Source organism: Thunnus thynnus, chromosome 16 (genome assembly GCF_963924715.1).
Source record: "Thunnus thynnus chromosome 16, fThuThy2.1, whole genome shotgun sequence".
Taxonomy (NCBI): domain Eukaryota; kingdom Metazoa; phylum Chordata; class Actinopteri; order Scombriformes; family Scombridae; genus Thunnus; species Thunnus thynnus.
In genome coordinates, this window is record NC_089532.1 from 23,686,434 (window position 1) to 23,709,246 (window position 22,813).

Sequence of the window (22,813 nt, forward strand, 5' to 3'; positions counted from 1 at the left end):
GTGAAATACTTTGGCTGGGAGGCTCCATTAACTGTAGAAACAGTGAATACATATATATAAAAAGACATAAAAATATGATGACAAAATATAAGAGCATTAAAAAAAATACTATACAGACTATACGCACAAAGGTTGTAAAAAAAACAAACGTGTTGAATGTTAATGATTATCATGCTTGCCTTAGCACATATCTTATCTCAGCTCTCTCATTTGCCATTGAGTCTTCATGACAGCAACAGCTTAGAGGCAATGTCCACTTGCCAGCACAACTGACCGGAGTTATTTTCCCCAATTATGGGCATTTTCTCTTGATACACTACTGTTAAAACGTGAGGAATGGCTGTTTCACTGGCTTACATGTTCCTGTGGGGTACAGGCATAGTTTTTATGATTTTACCTCACTTAAATCTGGGCTTGTTGTCTGACTACAAGATCTGTGGAGATTCTGAGTGTGCAAGTAAGTGCTAAAGCTACTAATATATCATTCTAACGCATTATATACTGTAATAAACTATGTCTATAACGTGGCTTTTTTTCAAAGCAATCGTATTTCATAGTAATTAATTTATTCACCTATTTCAACTATCTATCCATTGTTATCACCTATGTGAATCTTTATGTCTCTGCCACTGTGCGTGTGTGTGCGTGCGTGCGTGCGTGCGTGCGTGTGTGTGTGTGTGTGTGTGTGTGTGTGTGTGTAGGCATGATGAGCAGGGTACAGGCCACCAGGGACCACCATGGTAAGGACTGTCGTTTCCTGAGCTTCAGACGAGGAGACACCATCCTTGTTTACCACAAACTGACCGGAAAGAGGGAAGACCTCTGGGCAGGCAGTGTACGTCTGATATCTCTGTATGTCTCTGTCTTTTTGTCTGTCTTTTTGTCTGTCGGTCTGTCTGTCTGTATCCCTGTCTCTTTAAAGCAAAATATAATGAATAACCTACCCCATTGAAATAGTCTCTCATCTCTGGTTCTATAGGTTAAAATGTGAGATTAGTCTTGATTATAATACAGATAGTTGAGGTTCTCTGCACTGATTGGTTGAGCCATGTTGGAAGCTTTTGCAATACTGTGGCTGAGAAACACAAATGCCTGTGAGAGCACCTCACTTCATTTATATAATGATAGTGACAGAACTAGTGAATAATAACAATCATTGCAACTTGTTTGTCTTCTATCTTAGCAATCACTTTATTTATTACTTAACGTTTATTTTATATGGACAAGAATATAGCATGAACCAGTGTCACATATCACAACATTTATAGTCTATTCTAGTTTGCAATACCTGTCCTTACTTGGATCTTTAAAATACAAACTGTATAAAAACAGCATTGTTTGTTAGAAATATAAGATGTAATTCTTTATTTAGATAAAAGACTTCTTAAAGACTTTGACATGCTACCACACAATACAGTTCCTAATAGTGATTTATGAGCCTTTGGGATTTTACTTAAACTTCTAAGTGTTCTAAAATCCGACAGCCACTACTTTGAGTGTCTTATAGCAAAAACAAAATCAGTGCTTATTTCCATCAAGCTGGAAGCTTTTACTAAGGAATGATTCACCCAAACATACACCTGCATACACAAAAAATGCTTGTTAAGACTTTGTATGTAGAAATGTATGGATATAGTTGAATGAGATGTGAAATGATCAGTAATATGATAAAATTAAGATTATAATTTAATCTTACATTGTGATAGCAATCAAACCCTTAGCTGAGAAAACATGTCAGGATTGAAAAATGGCAGAAACAAAGCAGTAAAAAGAATTCAGTTGAAGTATCAACTGACCTTTTTTGTGGATGATTCTTTTCTGTAACACATATTTGCATGAGCTGAAATATACAGCAAATGCAATATATATCAAGTTAAAAACAAAAATAATGATAATAAATAATAATAAATAATATAAAATTTGCATACAGATTCTGTCTGCTTTTTCTGTTGTGAGAAATCAGACTCACAATCCAAGCCTGCTTTCTGACAGGACTGCACAATATCATGCTTTTCAAGTGCATCACTTGACTATAAAGCTGGCACTGAAAATGACTGAAAACTGAGGGAGGAAACCTTTGAAGAAATTTAACAAATGAGCTTTGTGTGTTTCTCATTTGCTCTCATATTGACTCTCCTGTGTGCTCTACTTCAATTCTTCAACAATGCTGCTGTGGCTTTATAACTGTGATTTTTTTTTTTATTTCAGATTGACAGAAAGTTTGGTTATTTCCCAAAGGAAGCAGTGGAAGAGGAGCAGGTTTATGCGACTATGGAGAAAATAGTGGAGACACAGGTGAATAAGCTTTAATTTCACTAACTCTTCTTTTATAATAAGTACGAAAGTTGATGGAATAAGAATAAACCTACATTTACAATACATGTAAATTATTTTCTTGCTTTCTCAGAAAATTATTTATTTATTCCTGTAGCATTGAGGTTACTTGTTACTTAAGTGCCATATTTTTATTTCCTCTCCTCATTCAGGAATCAGATTTCTACTGTATGGATGAGTTTGGGTATCCCATTGACTCTGGTCATTTGGACACTGATGGTGATGATGATGACAGTGATCAGGAAATCCCAATCCAGGAGTCAGAAGCGACCCAAACCAGCCCATACACTGATGACACTAATGCTGGAAGTCCTTTGACATCTGAAGACGCCACTACAGAATCTCCAGTGCAGGAATCTGAAGTCGCATCAGCAGAAGAGAACGAAAACAAAAATGATGGTGATGACGCTGCCGGGACTCACGCAGAAGTGGACGAGACTCCTGCAGCTCTGAATGAACAAGGTGGGTCTTCCTCCTCTTCCTGGCTCAGTTCTTCAGTGACAGGATGGTTAGGTCTGGCAAATGAGGAAGAACCTGGTGATGTGGCTGAAGGAGAGAAAAAAGATGAGATTGAAGAGACACAGGCTAAAGATTCTTTCACTTCTTCGATGACGGGGTGGCTGGGGCTGGGAGGAGAAGGGAAACCTGATGATGCCAAAGACAGTGTAAACAGTCAAGAAGAAGATGGAGAAACTGCCGATTCTTTCACTTCAACTATGACCGGGTGGCTTGGTTTTGGAGGCGAGAAAAAGACGGAACAAGAGCACGATGAAGAAACAAAAATGGATGAAGAAAAAGAACCTGCGGAGAAATTCAGGGGCAGGAGATTGTCTCTGGACCTGGAAGCCGATCAATTACAAGGTGAGGAGAAGAAAGAGATGGGGACATTAGGTTGGCTGGGAAATGGACTCTCCAGCACACTGGGGTTTGGCCTGACCAATCAGGAGTCAGGAGACGAGACAACAGCCGATATTAGAGAGGCTGAGGAGACAAGCCAAGAGGAAGATGAACAGCCAGCATCCAGCTCATGGTTTGATTTAGGGGTCACAGACATTTTAGGCTTCAGGAAAGATAAGAATGAAGTTGATGAGACTTCAAGAAGTGGCTCTAAAGAGACAGAGGAGGACAAAACCTTAGAACAACCACCAGGCTCACAGACTGTGGACACCAGTCAATCACAACCTGCACTGACAGATGAGGCAAAGATAGAGCCGAGCTTCGAGAAACTAGAGGAAAAGGTTGTGACCAAAGCAGAGTCAGTCCTTGAAGCAGAAGGTGATAATATGATCAGCAGCTCCAACAAAGACACAACTGAAACTCAACAAGATCAACATCTCCCGTCAGACACAGAGACACAGTCTAGCAACAAAGCAACAGTCAATGCTGACAGTAATGACAAGTTAGAGGAAAAGTCCCATGCTGTATCGTCTAGCAAGGAAGAAGAGGAAGGTCAAATTTTAGATGATAACAAGAATGAGAAAAATGTAGTGGATGAGGAAAAGAAGACAGAAATGGAGAGTGAAGATCATCAGATGCCCGAATCAGTAGGAAATGAGGATGAGTTTAATGGCAGAGAGCCAGGAGAAGAAATTCAAACTGCAAGTGACATTGATCAGGATTCTGTTTCACAAGATGACATCGCCTCAAGGTCTGTTTCCAGTTCTTACGATTTAGGGTCAAATTCCATGGGACAATCTGATAGTGAGGCTGAGGAGGTCAAAAAAGATCCGCTGCAAGGCAAGAAAACAGAGAGCGTGGATGAGGAAGAGGCAGAAATTACAAAACAGAGTGATAACACAGAAGAATCTACTGAAACGTCTGTTAAAATTGGTGCCAGTGGTGTTGATCATAAAGGTGAAGGGAGTAATGAAAAGACAGATGTACATCACCGAGAAGTTCCCAAGACTCTGCGTGATGAATCAGCAGAACAAAGTCAAGTCAGTGGTGGTGCAGAAGACAGCAGTGGAGGGAGTCTGCCTTCTTTATCATCTGACACAGCTGAGGAAAAGAATGAACCAGTGCCCAGTGAGGATGACAGTTTAACTGTTGGTCATTCAGACACTCTAGCCAAGACTGATAATAACACAGAAACAGAGACACATCATGGTGAGTTAGGACAGGGAAGAGAAGCACAATCTGTTGAAGGCAGCTCTCAGGACTTTGGTTCATCCCATACTGCTAATAGAATTACTGAAATGCATGAACATTCCTCAGAGGAGGTCAGAGGGACCGGAAGCACACCCGATCAAGATACCAATACGGACAACATAGATCTGGCCTCTGTGTCTCCACAGACGCAAAAGATGACCACAAAAAGTGAAGGTGATGCAGACAAATTAATGGAAATGGAAACCAACTTCCAATCAGCTCAGGCTGAGAAAGACACATTAAACTTTGAGAAAGACTTTATGAAGGAAAGTGACCGGAAATCCGAAACAGACGCAGAGACTGAGGAAGGATCAAAGGAAGAGGAAAAGCAGCAGGAAATAGAAGAGTTAAAAGAAGGGGAGAAACAGGAGGAGGTAAAAGAGGTGGAGGAGATAAAGGAAGAGGAGAAACAAGAGAAGACACAGGAATTAAAGGACAATGAGAAGCCGGAGGGGATAGAAGAGTTAAAGGAAGAGGAGAAACAGAAGAAGGTGGAGGACTTAAAGGACAATGAAAAGCAGGAGGAGATGGAACAGTTAAAGGAAGAGGAGAAACAGGAGGAGATAAAGGAGGTGGAAGACATGAAGGAAGAGGAGAAGCAGAAAGAAGTGGAGGAGTTCAAAGAACCGGAAAAATGTGAGGCGGTAGATGAGTTAAAGAGAGATGAGAAGCAGGAGGAAGTGGAGGAATTTAAGAAAGATGAGAAAAAGGAGGGAGCAGAGGAGTTAAAGGAAGGGACAAAGGAGGAAGTTGGGGGGTTAAGTGAAGAGATAAAGGAAGAGAAGAAGAAGGAGGTGGTGGAGGGTTTAAAGAAAGAAGAGAAGCAGGAGGTGGTGGAGGAGTTAAAGAAAAAAGAGAAGAAAGAGGAAGTGGAAGAGAAGAAGCAGGAGGTGGTGAAGGAGTTAAAGAAAGAAGAGAAGAAAGAGGAAGTGGAGGAGTTAAAGAAAGAAGAGAAGAAAGAGGAAGTGGAAGAGAAGAAGCAGGAGGTGGTGAAGGAGTTAAAGAAAGAAGAGAAGAAAGAGGAAGTGGAGGAGTTAAAGAAAGAAGAGAAGAAAGAGGAAGTGGAAGAGAAGAAGCAGGAGGTGGTGAAGGAGTTAAAGAAAGAAGAGAAGAAAGAGGAAGTGGAGGAGTTAAAGAAAGAAGAGAAGAAAGAGGAAGTGGAGGAGTTAAAGAAAGAAGAGAAGAAAGAGGAAGTGGAAGAGAAGAAGCAGGAGGTGGTGGAGGAGTTAAAGAAAGAAGAGAAGAAAGAGGAAGTGGAAGAGAAGAAGCAGGAGGTGGTGGAGGAGTTAAAGAAAGAAGAGAAACAGGAGGTGGTAGATGAGTTAAAGGAAGAGGAGAAGGAAGAGGAAGTGGAAGGGAAGAAGCAGGAGGTGGTGGAAGGGTTAAAGAAAGAAGAGAAAGATGAAGTGGTGGAGGAATTAAAGGAAGAAAAGAAACAGGAGGTGGTGGAGGAGTTAAAGAAAGAGGAGAAACAGGAGGTGGTGGAGGAGTTAAAGAAGGAAGAGAAACAGGAGGTGGTGGAGGAGTTAAAGAAGGAAGAGAAACAGGAGGTGGTGGAGGAGTTGAAGGAAGAGGAGAAGAAAGAGGACGTGGAAGAGAAGAAGAAGGAGGTGGTGGAGGAGTTAAAGAAAGAAGAGAAGCAGGAAGAGGAGGATGAGTTAAAAGAAGAAGAGAAGCCTGTTGAGGGTTTAAAGGAAGAGGAGAAGCAGCAGGAAATAGAGGAGGTAAAGGAAGAGACGAAGAAGGAGGTGGTGGAGGGGTTAAAGAAAGAAGAGAAACAGGAGGAGTTAAAAGAAGAGGAGAAGCAGGAGGATTTGGAAGAGGTGGTAAAAGGTCTCCACTCTTCACCTCACAATCAGAACGACATCGGCAATGAGAAAGAAACACAAGAGGAATCGGAATCTGTGTTCTCTGAAGCAGCCGAAAAGACTGAAAAGAGTCAGACTGAAAGCTTCCAGGCAGAAGAAGAGAGGAGGGAAGGGGAGTTACAGGAAGAGGAAAAACAGGAGGCAGTAGAGGTTAAGGAAGAGGAGAAGAGGGAGGTTGAAGTAAAACAGCAGGCAAAGGATGTGGAGGACAAGACGAAGAGCAAAGAGGAAGAGGAGAGTCTTAAATGTTCAAATGAGCTTTGTTCTCAATCTGTTCAAGATGAAAAACACGACTCCGAGAATGGATCGAGTTCAGTTTATGAGGGGACGATACAAACAGGACAGAATGACAGTGGTCACATGTTATCAGCCAGGACAGAAGAGAGTGAGAGGATCTTCTTTGAGAGTGATAAGGATAGAATACAGGAGGAGGGAAAGATGAAAAATGAAATGGAAGAAAAAAGAAATGATGATACTAAGGCTGATGTGAGGGAAAAAGAACAAGAGGAGACAAAAAACATTGAACAGAATGAACACATTGGTAGAAACAGTGCAAACGGCATCTTTGATCAGAAAGGAGAAAATGAACACGCAGACAATGAGGTGCCATATTCAGGTGAGAATGACCACAGGCTTCCTATTGAAAGTTCAGATCATCTGTATTCAGGCGAAACAAAAAATGCAGACCTCTGTAACGATGCGGATATGAAATGTGCAGGTGAAACCAGCGACACTGGGAAGATAACAGAACAAATACACTCTGACGATCACAATAGAGGGACAGCAGAGGCTGAAAGTGGAGGAGCGTTTGGTCTTTTCAAAAATGCCTTCAACCTCTTCGGCGAAACGCCAACCACTGAAATAAAGGAGTCAACAGAACCGGCGCCGAGTTTGGATACCAGCACAGGTGAGACGTCCCAGCCACAAGCCTCTTTGACTCCTGAGCAAGAACCGGATTCCGCTACTCCTACAAGTCAAGACTCTCCTGCCATTGCCGAGATCCAGCCATCATCTCCCTCCCAAACACAGACCCCTTCTCATCCCAGCGTTCTGTCTCCGAACACCGAAGCGCCCCTCAAACCGAAAACCGCCTCCAAACATTACAAGACCCTCCTCACCCATATGAGCGCGGATGACACGACTATTTTGGAGGAGCTCTTTGGGCAACACAAGCTGCAGTTTTTGGATTACATTCTGGGCCACTCAGAACCCACGACTGAAGACCTTGATGATGATGAGTCTATATTGTTGGATATAGAAACACTTCTGCATCACCGCAGGGAGACACTCTTTGCTCCGAATATGAAGCTCACAGATGCACCGCAGGAGGACAAGGAAAAGACCAGAACACTCATCGCACTTCAGAAACTAGAAATGCTGCTGAAAAGAGTGAGAGAGACATTCAACACACGAAAATCAGACATCATTCGAGCAAACCGTCAAGGTATATGTTTTAATTGCCACAAATATCATGGCTGATGTTAGAGGTACTCTGATTCAATTCAATTCTGCAAGTTTAGTATGGTTTTTGCATTTGTCTCAATCAGAATGCATGTGTTCCCATATACAGGTGAGGCCAGCTGTGTCGGTGCATCCTGTTCAGCACACAGCAAAGATCGGGAGGTGACTGCGGGCGACGAGTCAAGAAAGACAGGTGATGCTTCTGTAGGCGTGGGTGACAACATCAGCAGAGATGAAGGGATGGAGGAGGAGAAAGAGAGGGATGGACAACTGAGTGGAGGCACAGGAAAAGAGAAGGAAACTGAGAAAAGAGGAGAGATGGAAAGAGGAGGTGAAGAAGAGAGAATGCCCCCCAAGGAGACGGGTAGTAAGGTGTCTCACAATCAGCCTGGATCACCACAGTCACAGAAAGGTATGGATGACCCACATATCCCTTCATCGTGGAGGATTATTAACAGATGAAAAGATGATTTCTTTTAAATTAAGAAATATAAAAGTGGATGCTACTCTAACCTTCTGCAGCCTCATTCCTGCAACACGCAACCTGGGCTAATATGGCATATTTTACATTAGTATTACACAAACTTCCATCAGATTATACACTATATTTATAATACCATAAAAGAAGTTGGTGATAAAAGCTTAATTGTCCATTATGTGTGTGACTCTGACCCCAGGGGTAATGAAGCAGATTCTGGACTTTGTTCATCAGATTGCTGAAGATTCATTCACTCATGTTTGTGCAGTGAGGAAGCTCCTCATATGGCTTACTGTACAGGTAAGAGTTATCAGATATCAGGTTCAATCAGATCACTCCATGGGAGCCAATACAAGGCTAGATTATTATTAAATAATCTAAAACAGATTTGTAATTTGTCTTTGTGATAGTGGAATAACAGAGCAGGTTTACGGTATACAGCTACAATATACAGTACTGTGCCAAAGTTTTGTGCCAAAGTGAGGATGCTTTCAAAAATATTGACTTTATACAAAGTTCAGTAAACAGAGGAAACCTAAATGAAATCATAATTTGGTGTGACCATGATTTGCCTTTAAAACAGCAGCAGCTCTAATCAGCACACAGTTTTTTAAGGTACTTGGCAGGACGGTTGTCCCTGCATCTTGGAGAACTTGTCACAGTTCTTATGTGGATTTAAGCATCTCAGTTGCTTTTGTCTCTTCTTGTGATCCCAGACTAACTCCATGATCTTGAGATCAGGGTTTTGTGGGGGCCAAACCATCTGTTGCAGGACTTGTTGTTCTTCTTGTCGCTGAAGTTAGTTCTTTATGACTCTGGCTGTACATTTGGGGTCATTGTCATGCTGCAGAATAAATTTGGGACTGATCAGACGCCTCCCTGATGATATTACATAATAGATAAGAATCTAAACATCTAGAGTGCCTAAAACCTTTGCACAGTACTGTATATTTCTTCAGTCTATGTGTTTGAGAGGGATGTTTCATCATTTCAACAAAACAAAAGTACCACAAATGTCTTAAATAGTGCCATAAATCATAATAAAACCTTACATGCAATTAGAGGAATATTCTTAAACAATTAACTTTAGTTAAGTTTTCTCAGGTGATAAGTGCTAAAAGTTTAATGAACAGTAGTTTGGAATAGGTTCATTCTGTGCATTCTTACAGCATGGTCTGGTGGATACTGATCATAATTTACAGCAGGTAAAAGCAGGTTTCCACTGAACTTCTGCTAGACCCAACCTGTCATGTTTAGTTGGGTAACTTTTGGTTCACTGATACAAAGGGCAACTTCTGCCTTTATGGATTATTTTCTATGGGCAGCTTTGGTTCCAAAACTATGCAAAACAACCGCCTGGCCCTCTTGATCCATACAGTTACTCTGAAAGTGCTGGGTCTGGTCCTTTAAGACACTGAACTTGTGACATGTTGATATGACTCTGCCTTTGGCATACAGTTTTGCATACCTCCCAGCTGTCAAGGATCACTCACATTCCTACTAGTGCTGGTCCACTACACAAGTCCAGCCAGTTCTCTGTCTGTTTTAAATCATTTGAGAGGCAAAGTTATTTTCTAGTTTCAAATGAACGAAAATGAGGCAGCTTCGGTGAGTATAACCTTTTGTCTAACATTAGATGAATGTTAACAAGTTAACCTGAGTCATGTGTTCACCTGTGTCCTACTAAAACCAGTTTGTTTTTAGCCTTATTAGCCTGTGCCCTTAACTCAAAACAGATAATATATGGTCACACGCTGCTCGAGAGAGGGGATGGGGGCTTTTGTGTAAACACATAATTTTGTGATAATTATATTTAGTCACACGTGTCATATTGAGAATACTGTAGTTATTTAGGTGACACCTGTTTCTTTTAGTGTCACTGCTCCGATATGCCAGTGTGGCATTCTACAATTGGTGACGTTGCGAGTGAACCATTTACATTAGCAGGGGTGTCATTGCCCCTTCCTGAGCCGGCATGAGTACTCAAAAAAACATATGTGTGTTATATCTAATCATTCGTGTTTATTATATATGTTTTATCATATTATATTAAGCAGTAACAATCTATTCGAGTCGTTACAGGGAGTTTGTAGAGAAAATTCAAAATATTCCCCCCCTGCGACGTGCAACGTGACGTCGTCCACTCTTGAACGTTTGGGAAGTGAATCCACCGCTAGCCCGGTTGGCGGCTGTAGTTTCTGTTCCTTATGTCATGTTTTGATGAAAAATATCACTAAAATATTGGACCAAATGAAATAATTTGGAAATGGCGAGCGACCAGTTGGCCAGCAGAGCGGTGGACTTTCAGGCGACGGCTGAAGCTTACTATAGTATCGCCGTGGAGAAAGTGAAGGATGTACGTTATGTGGCAGGTTTCGTTAGCATTTCCCAACTAGCCTTCATAACTGAAAGAATGTAACGGACTGTCAATGTAACTGAAAACAGCTCAGTATTATTCCTTAAAATGTGCACATTTTACTGTGTACCTCTCATATTTTACTTTTTATGTGTCCTACCAGTGCTGCCAACCAGCTGTCAAGACTATTTTGAAAATTTATGTTGCTCTTTCAAATGTGTTTGTGATTGTCAACGTGTTTAGCTAAAAGATGGCAGGTGTTTGTGAATTTTCTTTGCAGCAGATAAATATGATATGGTTGATGAAAAGCCAATCATAAGTTTGTTTTGCTTGTTGCACGGTTCTGTTTTTGTCTTTGGCTGTTGGTTAGTTTGATTGTGTGTTTTTGTTATTGCATGTGTTTTACCTGGTCTTGCCTGATTTAAATATCTGCCATCCTACCCACTTTTCCCCTTAGAGGACCACAATGGAAATAAATGTTAGCTTTATCGGGTTTTTATCCTCGGTAATTTAATTGTATGTCAGGACTGAGTGACTGCAGTCTTGCATGTACTTTTATTGTTGTCAAATCTGTCTATCGATCGATCTATCTATCTATCTATCTATACCACTGACATTTCTCTACTACAGTTTCTAATAACAGCTGTGTAGTAAACTGTCAAGATTGTAACTATGTAAATGTTGACAAACATTTGTTCCTATAGACCAAGATCTAGATTAAAAACCACTGTGTCTAATGTGAAACTTGTATGATCAGGTGAAGATAAGATGCATAAAACTTAACCTTTAGTGTTTAAAGCATTCATTAAAAAAGAGATTTAACTATTCATTGAAATAGTTTTTTTTAGGTGTATTGTCTAAAAGTCAATACAAGTTAGTCATGCAGTAGGAAGACGCTGATCCTAATGTACACAACAAGTATACAATCCACTAAGTTGAAAAACAGTGAACTAGATTTTGTTCCCATACTAACAGAACATTTTCATCACAGCCAGCTCCTATGGTAAACAGTTCATCTCTCCTTCTTCCAGGTTGTATCTTCGCTGCCTGATGACATCAGACCTGGGCCTGACCTGTACGGGGTGCCATGGGAACCAGTCATCATTTCCAGTCTTGTGGGGCTGGTGACAATGCTGTTGTTCAGCTGTAGATGTTATAGCTCTGTGAGTACATAACACATACACGCAGTATATACAGTTCACATGAACATAATAAAGATGCTGTTTCTATGAATTTGTGGTGATATTGTTGGTTCACACATAGAGACAGGCTATTTAACAATCCATCAAGCTCTGTAATGACTAATGGATGATCGTTGTTTTCTTCATATTTCTCCAAAGGTCAAAAGCAGAATGTATCGAAGTAAGTTCTCACTTTCTTAACATAAGATTTTCACTAATACATCACTGAATGCTGTCATTTCCTCCTCTCTCTGTCTGCTGTATACCAACACATAAAACAGAGTAGGATAGATTGACTAATAATTTGATGTATCTTCATGATATGTATTCCATGTTTTTCCAGGTAGAGAGCGGTGGATGGCTGAGCAGGTTGCACAGCTCCTGGATGAGAAGTGTAAAGTCCTTGAGACTCTCAGCACATGTCAACAAGAGGTTGGTACTGGTGTCAGTGCTGACTGTCAGCTAAATGGAGATAGAAACTGTATGACACAACATCATGTCTTTTAATCTAAAGCCAGATTAGTATGCTTTGATTTGCATGGCTTGAAAAACATGTCATATTTAGCATGATGTCTGAAGTGTGATGAAAAAACAGAAACCTCTTACATTACAGAGTAATTGCATATGCGCTGTATATCCAAATACAGTCATTTGAAATCAGGATTGTCAGGAATCTTGTCCATACTTAATATGATTTATTTCTTTGTTATGTGTCATTTGTAGTATGATGAACTGGAGACCTCACTGAGGGACAGTGGTGTCTTGGCCCAAACTCAAAAGACAGAACATCTGGAGGTAAGGCAGAAAGAGAGAGAGAGAGAGAGAGAGGGTTTAGAAATTAATAAATATCTAAACCTGGGTAAATGTTTATCAGTGGGACATACTTTTGGAAGTTTGAGGTTTGCCTAAATTGTAAAATGCTTCTACCACTTCTTATAAGATGTAACTTCAATCAGTCAGACATCTTTTTAATCCTTGGAATGTTTGAAAAAGTGCTTCCGAACAAAATTATAGAAAAATGTTTGATAGGTTAGATATTTTAATGTGGGTGCACTTTCAAATATTGCTCTGATGATGGTGCTATAGTCAAAGGTCAAAATTTGAACTGCCTCACACATTAGTCTGAAATGGAATTATTTTTCACATTTTGCACTGTAGCATGACCTTGAGTTTCCTCAACACATCTTGTTTTCTTGCTCCTCCAGGGCAAAACCAGACAGTTGGAACATGCTAAAAGAGAGCTGGAGAGGGATCTAGATCAACTGAAGGATCAGCTGGACCAGCAGAGAGAACACAGGCTAGAGCAAGAAAGGAGGGTAAGAAGACACACACTACTATAAACACTGCCAGACTACAGCAGTCATGTCATTAACTATTCAAGAGTCGCAGTTGGAATAGGAATGAGCATCCATTGCAATAGTATGATTGCAATAGTATGAGCATACTATTGTAATAGATGCAATTAGTCGATTTATTGATCAGTTGCCAACTATTTTTATATTCAGTTAATCATTTGGAGTCAATTTTTAAGAAAAAAATATCCAAATTCACTGATTCCAGCTTCTGAAATGTGAATATTTTCTGGTTTATTTAGTCTTCTATGTAGTAAACTGGACAGGACAAAATAAGACGAGGGCTTTGAAAAACTGTGATCAAGATTTTTCACCATTTTCTGACATTTTATGGACCAAACTACTAATTGATCAAGAAAATGATCAACAGATTAATCGATAATGAAAATAATCATCGGTTGCAGCCCCTAGTGTGATATTGATCCAGTGAATTATTTTTTGTTATCATTCCAGATAGCAGCGCTCGAGGAGAGCATGAAAACATGTGAGGAAGAAACCAAAGACCTCCAGTCACAGGAAGAACAGGTACAGTTCTCCATCTTTCAAGCTCTCCTGCTTCTGCTCCTTACCGCTGCTGTTTCCTCTTTAACTCTTCTGCTGTGTCACTCTGTGTTTCATGACAGTATGACTGTCTCTCTGTCTGTTTCTAGGCACAAACCACTCTGAAAGTGTACAGCATGAACAGTGACAGACTACAGAGGAACCTGGAAACAGCTGGAGAGGAGAACACACTGCAACAGGAGAGCAACGCTCAGGTGAGCATCCAGACACCTACAGTGATGATATGTGTATGATGACAAGTGATTGTTAAAGCATTCTTGGTACAAAAAGTAGTCTTTCTCCCCTCTCCATCTGTACTTCCCTTGTGCTTTTCTGTCCTTCTCTAGCTTCCTGTTTTGTTTCTGCGCCATCGTTTCATGTCTCTGTCTTTTGTTTCCGTCTGCAGTTACGGCAGCAGGTGGAGGGATGGGCAGAGCGAGTGAGTGAGTTGGAGGAGGAGATGAGGAGGTGTGAGGTCGCCTACAGTGGGATGGTTCAGGATGTGGCCAACAAAGATGAGCGTATAATGGTATGATTGGTTGTAGCATTAATTAAAATAAATAAATTATATTGTAGCTAAGTACTGGGTAATGTCCTTGAAATTTCTAATAAAATATTAGAGAATATAATTTTCCACACTGTATATAGAATCTATAATATAGATATTCTTTATCTGAAGAACTACTACAAAAGAAGACTGCAAACGGATAAAAAACCTTGGTTCAGGGATTCACTTTTGTTATTTGACGTGATTAGTTTTGTGAGAAAATTGGTTTAAACCAAGTAATTTGTCTGCTTCTAGTCCTTAACGGATCGGCTGCTGAGAATGAAAGCATGGGATTCAGACCTGGAAGAAGAACGAGGTGAGGAAGGAGGAGAAGAGACGTCCAATGGGACAGCAGGAAAAGGAGAGGAGAATGGAAGAGGGGACGAATCACAAGGCCACCTCCAGAAAGTCCAGAAACTCATTTATGCTGCTAAGGTAGACAACAACGCGTAGACTGGGACAATATTATAAAATATGTTTGGAAGCTTTCTAGAGATCTCTAAACCAGACTTATTGAGATTAAACCTCCCCATATAATTTATTGGACACTTGCAAATATGTTGTGTTTGTATTTTTTTGTGTAGCTGAATGCAGACCTCAAATCAGTCGATGAAGACAAGGACAGAACATTTGCCAAACTGAATGATGAAGTCAAAGCTAAAGAAGAGCTGGAAGGTGAGTCAAGGATTCACTAAGGCAGATCATTATGATGCCTGATACAGAACAAAACAAGTGCAGGATGATGGCCACAATAATGTATACAATCTGTTACGTAATCTGTGACATGTAAACAACAGTTCTTACAGGTTATAAAACAATTAAACAGTTCACTGATGTTATGTTTGTCACATCTTTGTGCCTCTCTGTGTGTTTTTCTCCTCTAGTGAGCATCAAGGAGCTGGAGAATGAGAAATTATCTCTGCAGTCAGACAGTGAGAACTACTCAGATCAGGTAGCTAACCTCAACTATGCATTAGTGTGATATTTTATTATATTCATTCATTTGCCTTTGTATCAATACTCTTTATTAATGTGCTCAGGTGCAACGATTACAACAGAAGCTCAATATTATGACAGAGATGTACCAGGAGAACGAGCTCAAGCTGCACAGGTATAGACACATAAACACATATATGGATAAGTTTGGTGTAAATCAAGTTTTTGAAAAAGTAATGAGGATGTTGATGAATGTTTGTGTTTACAGACTGCTGACAGTGGAGGAGAAGGAGCGCCTGCAGAAAGAAGAGAAGTTAAACAAAGCGGACAAAAACATTGCATTGGCCATGGAGGAACTTCAGAACTACAGGTAGCTGATTCCTCACATCACATTAACAGTATGTAATATACTTTCTACACATACTCACTCTCCCCTGTATATATCACTGTGTTTCCTCAGACATCGTGCAGAAGAGATGGAGGAAGAGCTGGAGAAAACCAAACAGTCTTACCAGACCCAAATATCAGCTCATGAGAAGAAGGCTCACAATAACTGGGTTAGTAAAACAAACCACTCCAGAAAAGTGAGAAAAACATGCCGAGGTCCATTCATTTTGTTTGGCCAAAGAGTGTTGGTGTAGCTGTGATTGTTTGGCCACTGATTACAGTCAAATGTATGTTTTAGCATTTCCTGTTACTGCAGTACACACAGACCTGTTCTGATGTTGAATGTTAGGAGACAAATTTTGTTTAACAGTCCTACTGTCATGAACCATAACGTCATGAGCACTTGATTCAAATCACTGATCATAGTGATATATTTATATGTAGCAGGCTGATGTTGACTTTGTCTTTATGTACGTTATGTTTCTGATTTTTACTTGATTTTCCAGCTGGCAGCCCGCGCAGCAGACAGAGAACTATCAGACACCAGGAGAGAAAACGCCCTCCTCAGACAGAAGTAAGCAGAATTCCACATTTTTGAGCGAGTCACTGACGGCACCCTCTTGGAGACTTTTTCTTTCCTCATCTCCATTAGTTTACTGAACTTAAATTAACACAAGTTTAAGGTGTACTCACTTTCAGATGTACTCAAAAATGGATTATATATATTTTATATAATATATTTATGTTGGTGGTACATGAAACCAACAGCGGTATCATTTAAAAAATTCAAAATCAAAACTGAATGTTTTTGTTTTGTGAGTGTTTTCTTCTTTCTTTAATTTACTCATTATGTTTTTTTTTACACTGCATACATCACATTGTGTTGGCTCCAGAAAACAATGTCTGCTCTATGTTAACTCAGGCGTGTTTATTTACAGGCTGACAGACACACAGTTTAAAATGGACGCCCTCGACAAAGATCCCTACGCCTTGGAAAGTCTGGCTAGACCACTGCCTTTCCGAGGTTAGCGCACACACACACACACAAATACGCTAAACATGCGTTAGTGAGCATGCAGTATATCCTGTGTCTGGTGGATCTTTGCATACAAACAGTAGGCACATCTCCTTGACTGTGCACTCACCAAACTATCTTTCACCTTCAGCTGAAAGGTCACCGTACGGTCCTTCTCCTCTGGGTCGACCCGCATCTGAAACCAGAGCTTTCCTGTCTCCTCCCACACTGATGGAGGGACCACCTGCTAGACTGTCTCCTAGAGGTATGAACACAGAAATCCACTTACAGTCAGCTGCAGCCATACACCAAACCAAATAAGACCCACTTTAATGATCTACAAAAACACCTACATTGCAAGCATAAATATAGATTACAGATTAGATTAAGTACATCTGTTTGCTCTCTTCTAAATTATAAAACACTTCCTGTATAGTAGCTTTCGCTGATTGGGATTATTTTACATGCAGTACATTTCCTCATCTAGTCTCATACAGTCATTACAACAAAGCACATGCAGCATGTTGGCAATGGCCAGCCTTCTGTGCTGAAACATGTGTGGTAGCATGGTCTGAATGCTGGCATGCTATCGGTGCTCTGGAATGTGCATGTGAAAATGTTTGCTCATTCTGGTGTAATTGCCTTCACTATCTGATATTTTGTTTTTGGGCTATCGGTTCTGTCTGTTCCTCTCTCTGTCATGTTCTTCTCCTCCCTCCTTCTCTCCTTCCCACTTTCTTGTGGTCCAGTGGAGCCCCCTGGTGGCTATGGGGACATGGAGCGGAGCGGAGGTCCTCACTCAGACAGTGGCTCAATCTCTCCTACATGGGAGAGAGAACGCAGGGGACCCCCGCCAGGACCCCTCGGGCCCCTAGGACCTCCAGGTGTGTGTAAATGCAAGACAAAGAAAGGCAGAGACAATCATAAATTTATGGCAGGTCTACCAGTATTATCAGAAAGGCCTGGTGATGCCTGCACAGCCAAAAAAAAGATCATTTCTGACAATCACAAATGAGTATGTTTCCTCAGTTTGATCCAAAACTAAGCAGGTAAGTGCTTAAGATTTTAAACTCCTTAAAGACCAAAAGTTTCTTGTCAAACAATTTAAACATTGAAGTGTTTTAAATGTGCTTTACATTTTATTGATGTATGTTTTTATGTTTTTATTTTACTGAGGTCCAGTGTTGAAAAAATAATCTAGTCAGCTCAAGGTGACCTAAATATAAAAAAAACTGCACCGTGCTGACAATACTAACACTGAGTTGTGAATGCAAGGATGAAAATAGAACAGTTGTGTTCCTGCTGATTCCTGCTCCTGCACATCAAAGTGAGAATCAGCCTTCATACTGCACCGAGGAACATTTACGTATGAGTCTTCACTCTCAGAGGGAGACGTGCATGTGGCACTGCTGGATTTCCGCTTTGCTATCAACCATGCATCATGTTCACTGTGTTACATTATTTATACATGAGTAAGAATTCTGTCTGACTATGCTGCACCGTGTGCACTGTGATTGTGTTCAGGCCCAGTATTTCATTATGTACTAAAGGCATCGTGGTATCATGTGTTTACACTGTTTTCGAACTCCAAATGCCCTTTTTTCACAGCAGAAATTTTGACTTGTCATAGCAGGAAAAGCACACGTGTTACTAATAACATTACCTTCCATTTATGATGTCACAGCGAGCCATCATTATTATTAGTTATTAGCTGCTCCTGTGTTTGTCAAGTCAAAAGTTATGGAATATCGTGTGCATGAGAATGCTAATGCATGATGACAGTGCATGTGTATTATGTTTATTGCATTGTGAAACAGGAAAGCTAGTTGCATATGAAGCTCTGCCATAGAAGTGTTTGTGATTCAGCAGTGTGGACATCAGATCATACATCATATGATCCTAAAAGTCCACTTGAAAACACAATTTACACAACTTTTTATTTTGTCTAAATTATAAATTATAAACAACAAAACTCAGATTTGATCATATTTCTTAGTTTTAGGTCAACATGTATCCATCAGACAATCACACTTTATTGTCCTCAACATTCTTAATAAATGGAGAAACCTCCAATGATATCAATGTGACACGTTAGAGCATCGTTTTATCTTTTTACACCTGAGGAAAGATTTTTTGTTATAATATTCTTCACATATCATCTCTTTGCATCTCTCTCGCTCAGGCTACATGTTTCCAGAACCAGGAGGTCCCATGTACAGGCGACCTCTTCCTCCTCCAGGACCGATGGGCATTCTGCCTCCTCCTGGCTCCCTCCCACTCGGCCCTCCTCTTCCCCATCCTAGGGGCCTCCCTCCTCCTGGCCCCCCAGGACGCCCCCACCCTGCAGACATGGCAGGTGAGTGACTGGAAACTCTATAACTGCTTGTCATTCCTTTATAATGTTCCCATTTGTAACTTTTGTACTGTAGATGTCCTCTCAAATGTATTTACTTGAACTTAGATGCATTGAAATGAAAACACTGAAGGGAAACATTTGTGAATATCTGTATTTGAATGTGGACTTGAGTCACATCTACTCCTCAACGTGTTTGTCAATCCAGATGGTTCATTCAGAGAGAACAGCCTTGGACCTGGTGAACAAGATCACAGAGAGGTAAGACATGTATGTATATGTGTGTGTGTGTGTGGGGGTGTGTGTGTGTGTGTGTGTGGATCTAAATGTGCAGCCTTTGTAATATTTACCTTTCTGTGTCTGTCACCAGTCTGGTCCTAGTGATCGAAGGACTCCCCCTGAAGCAGATCCAAGGATGGGGGGCGCACCCCCTCCTGGCCCACCCATGGGCCCCATGGACGGTCCCTTTCCTCGTAGAGCCCCCTATGGACCCCCACCTCCTGACTTCTATCCTCCCAGGGGACCGGGGGGGCCTCCCATGATGCCTAGTAAGAAGTCCCACATCTTTACAGCTCGTACCATCTTATCTCCAGATGTCATCAGTGTGACCTGACTCTCTCTATCCTTTGTCTCCAGTGTGGGCTCCTCCACCTCCAGGCATGATGTTCCCTCCCCGTTTCCCTCCCGGTGGACCACCTCACCCTCACATGCCCTCCTACGGCCCCCCGATGCGGCCCCCTCCGCCCGATGACATCCCGCCTCCTTCCATGGGTCCTCGCCCACACAGCCAGTCGCCAGAGGAGCACACACCCTCGCCTCAAGACGTCATTTGAACTTACCCATATTTCCACTTGAGCCAAGATGTGTTTCTGGTTAATGTTCAGTCAGCATTAGATGGATGGTGGGCAGGCAGCTTTTTCCACCTTTTTCTTTTCTGTAACAACTATTTATTAAGCAGGTGGATGTATTTAATGATAGTGTCAATGGAGGGGAAACTATCAGCCATCAGTAACCCGTTTTGTTCTTAGGCTCTGTCTTTCTCCTCCATTTACATCCTGTCTTTTCTCTCTCTTCTGCCTTGTCATTTTCTTTCTTTCTTCCTTCCTTTCTTTTACTCTCATGCTGCCACAATCATCATCATCCAGCTGCATTCCCTGTCAGGTAGTCCCTGTTGTTGTGGAGTCATGGTGTCAGCAATTTCACATATGATGGAAAAGTATCACACACCAAGGGTTGTAGTGAGGTACTGATCACTGAAAGTAGACTTGAGAGTAGGTAAAAAAAAGTGTTCCACACTCTGGCTCCATATTCATTTCTCTTTTATTTAAATGACGTTTCGGCCCTCAGGCCTTCTTCGAGATCAATAATAATCAATCATTAAATGTCATCTAAATAAAAAAAGAAATGCATATGGATCCAGAGTGTGCGACAACTATTTCACAGCCAGGAGCACAGCAGCTTAATCTCATGTACGTGTGTATATTTATGCGGGAGATGTTGCCATGTGAAGCAGAAACAGTTGTTTGTTTGCTTGACAATGCCAGAAAGGTTTTTAATTGAACATAGGACAACATGTGTGCATGTAGGAACGCTGTATGTGTGGTTGGTTTTGAGAATGGAGCATTTTATGTCAGTGGTCAACATTTCATGCTGATGACAGAAAAGAAGCTGTCAGGGAGGAAATACTTATATCTTTTTAGGCTAAATGCATTATATTTTGTCATACAAAGACTCATTGACCATTGTCATCTTAATTTAAAAAAATTAGCCATTTAGCATCTGCTTTGTTGTTGTTGTTGTTGACACGGATTTTACTACACTTTGTCAGATCACATTTAGTCTTGTTTTGTCAGAGACTGAACTGAGTTGGTCTTAAACACCCATAAATACTCCTCATAGGTCAAAGGAGACATTTTCTTGAAATATAATTACAGTGCATAACTTAATTTACTGGCTTTCTTGTGGGATTTTGAAGATTCATCATAAAAGCTACTTCTTCAAACAGAGCAGCAAGTAAACAGTGCTTTTGATCTTGTTACAATGACTTACATATGGCCTGGCTTGAATAAAGTGGCTTATAATAGCCATTTGTATTTTCTTGAAGTAAGCTGTGACTTGTTAGTCACAGAGTGGTGAATCAAATGGACTGACTGGAAGAGTGGCTACTTTCAAAGCTAGAATGGCTCTGAAGGTAAACACAGGCAGAATGACATTCATGTGAATTTTGTAAAAAGTGATTATTAATAGATGAATAAAGATTGTCAAATTGTTATTGCCTCCATATTTCACTCATGTATTATATTAATGTGCAATTTGTTGCACATGGAATTGTAACAGCAATCAGCGGCTAACATGGATAAGAAAACACTGGCATGTAATTGGAAGTTAGGCTTCGTTATTGATCAGGATAATATTTACTGTACATACATATGCTGTTGAAATGCTTTATGTTAAATTAGTAATTGCAAATCATATTATTCTTGTAGTATTCTTTTAAATATGTACTTCAAATTATTATAACCCAGATTGAACAGCACAATTCATATGTAATGTTACCTAACCAATCTGTCATGTGTCGTTTTATACATTTACAGAATGTTTATTTGAAAGTGAAAAAAACATACATTTGCAAGTGTGCAGTTTCAATGACAAGACTTCTAAACAGTATAGTTTAAATTACAGGTAAATACTGGTATATATTGGGTTAAATCATATTTGGCAAGATCTGATGTGTTATCAAAATAAGCCGCTTTCCCTCTTTAATCTCAGGAAATACAAATGATTTATGATTTTGTGGGGGGTTTTTTTGTTCAATTTCCACATTACAGACATCAACACAGTGTTGCAGGTGGTAAGTAGTCTAGTTAGCTGACGACATAATTTTAAGGAATGTTAAAGCAGGTGAAGCACAGGTGTTACTACTACATCATAACATTTATGATGGATGGATGTATTACATTCAGGTGTGCCAAGGTGCTGTTATTGTACATACTGGGACACATAGAATGGACCCATTGTTAATGTTATTAGTTACACATGTATTTTTGGTAACATTTTTTGGTATTTCTGGTACAAAAAAGGGGAGTTCTTATGTCCTTTTTTTCTTTTGTGATCACTATATTTGCAGGGCTATTCTTCTAGAGAATGAGTCGTTATTAAAATGAGACACACATGGGTATAGTGTGTTTTCATGTACAGTAAATACTGGATATGCACATGATGTCATCGTACTTGGAAGTTGCCACTGTCACTCTCCCCTAGTTGGAAACAAGCTGTTGTACAATCACCTGAATTGGTCTTCAATTCTCCAAAATATTACTCTGAGGTAAAACGGGGGCTTTTCAGTCACAGTAAAAAGCGTAGTCTTCCCCCTTAGCTGAAGCAGAAATTCCTGTGCAATTTGCAGAATTTTGCCTTAATCAACAAAGCTGCAATGTTACAATAACTTACATTTGTCCCAGGTTTGTATTTTGCCTTTAGTAAGAGTTAGGAGTCGTTAGTAAAACGAGACATACTTTGGCTTATGTGCATTATTTAGAGGGTATGCACATGATGTCACTGTATGTGGAAGCTGCAACTCTCACACTCCCCTATGCTGAAAAGCCAATTGACTCCCAAACCGAATTCAGTGATTTTTTTTTGAACAGTGCTGAAAGCTGCAGAGATAAGAGGGTAAATGAAGCAATACTTTGTAGGTGCTGTGTAACATTCAGTAAGAACAGTTTCCTGTATGAAACATGGAATAAACAAGAATATCTTTGATCAGGCTGATAAATCCAGCTTTAAAAGTCTTGAATGATTAAAGGCTTTAATGCCTGACTAAGTCAAGAACTTTAATAGAAACAAGCACTATGTGT

The 22,813-nt window shown here is 40.4% G+C and overlaps 1 protein-coding gene across 1 annotated transcript; it reads left to right on the top strand.

Moving 5' to 3' along the window:
• Positions 1-198: 198 nt before the first annotated feature.
• Positions 199-21,226, top strand: mia2 (MIA SH3 domain ER export factor 2). The gene is made up of 28 exons (XM_067614846.1): positions 199-457; positions 702-835; positions 2,209-2,295; positions 2,487-7,794; positions 7,921-8,223; positions 8,489-8,589; positions 11,677-11,808; positions 11,986-12,007; positions 12,170-12,258; positions 12,550-12,621; positions 13,032-13,142; positions 13,632-13,703; positions 13,829-13,933; positions 14,125-14,247; positions 14,521-14,700; positions 14,850-14,940; positions 15,150-15,217; positions 15,306-15,376; positions 15,470-15,571; positions 15,662-15,758; positions 16,095-16,162; positions 16,527-16,612; positions 16,755-16,868; positions 17,353-17,487; positions 18,786-18,959; positions 19,165-19,217; positions 19,327-19,504; positions 19,593-21,226. Exons 1-28 carry the CDS (start codon positions 337-339, stop codon positions 19,787-19,789), a joined length of 8,394 nt encoding a protein of 2,797 aa, XP_067470947.1. The 5' UTR covers positions 199-336; the 3' UTR covers positions 19,790-21,226.
• The last annotated feature ends 1,587 nt before the right edge of the window (positions 21,227-22,813 follow it).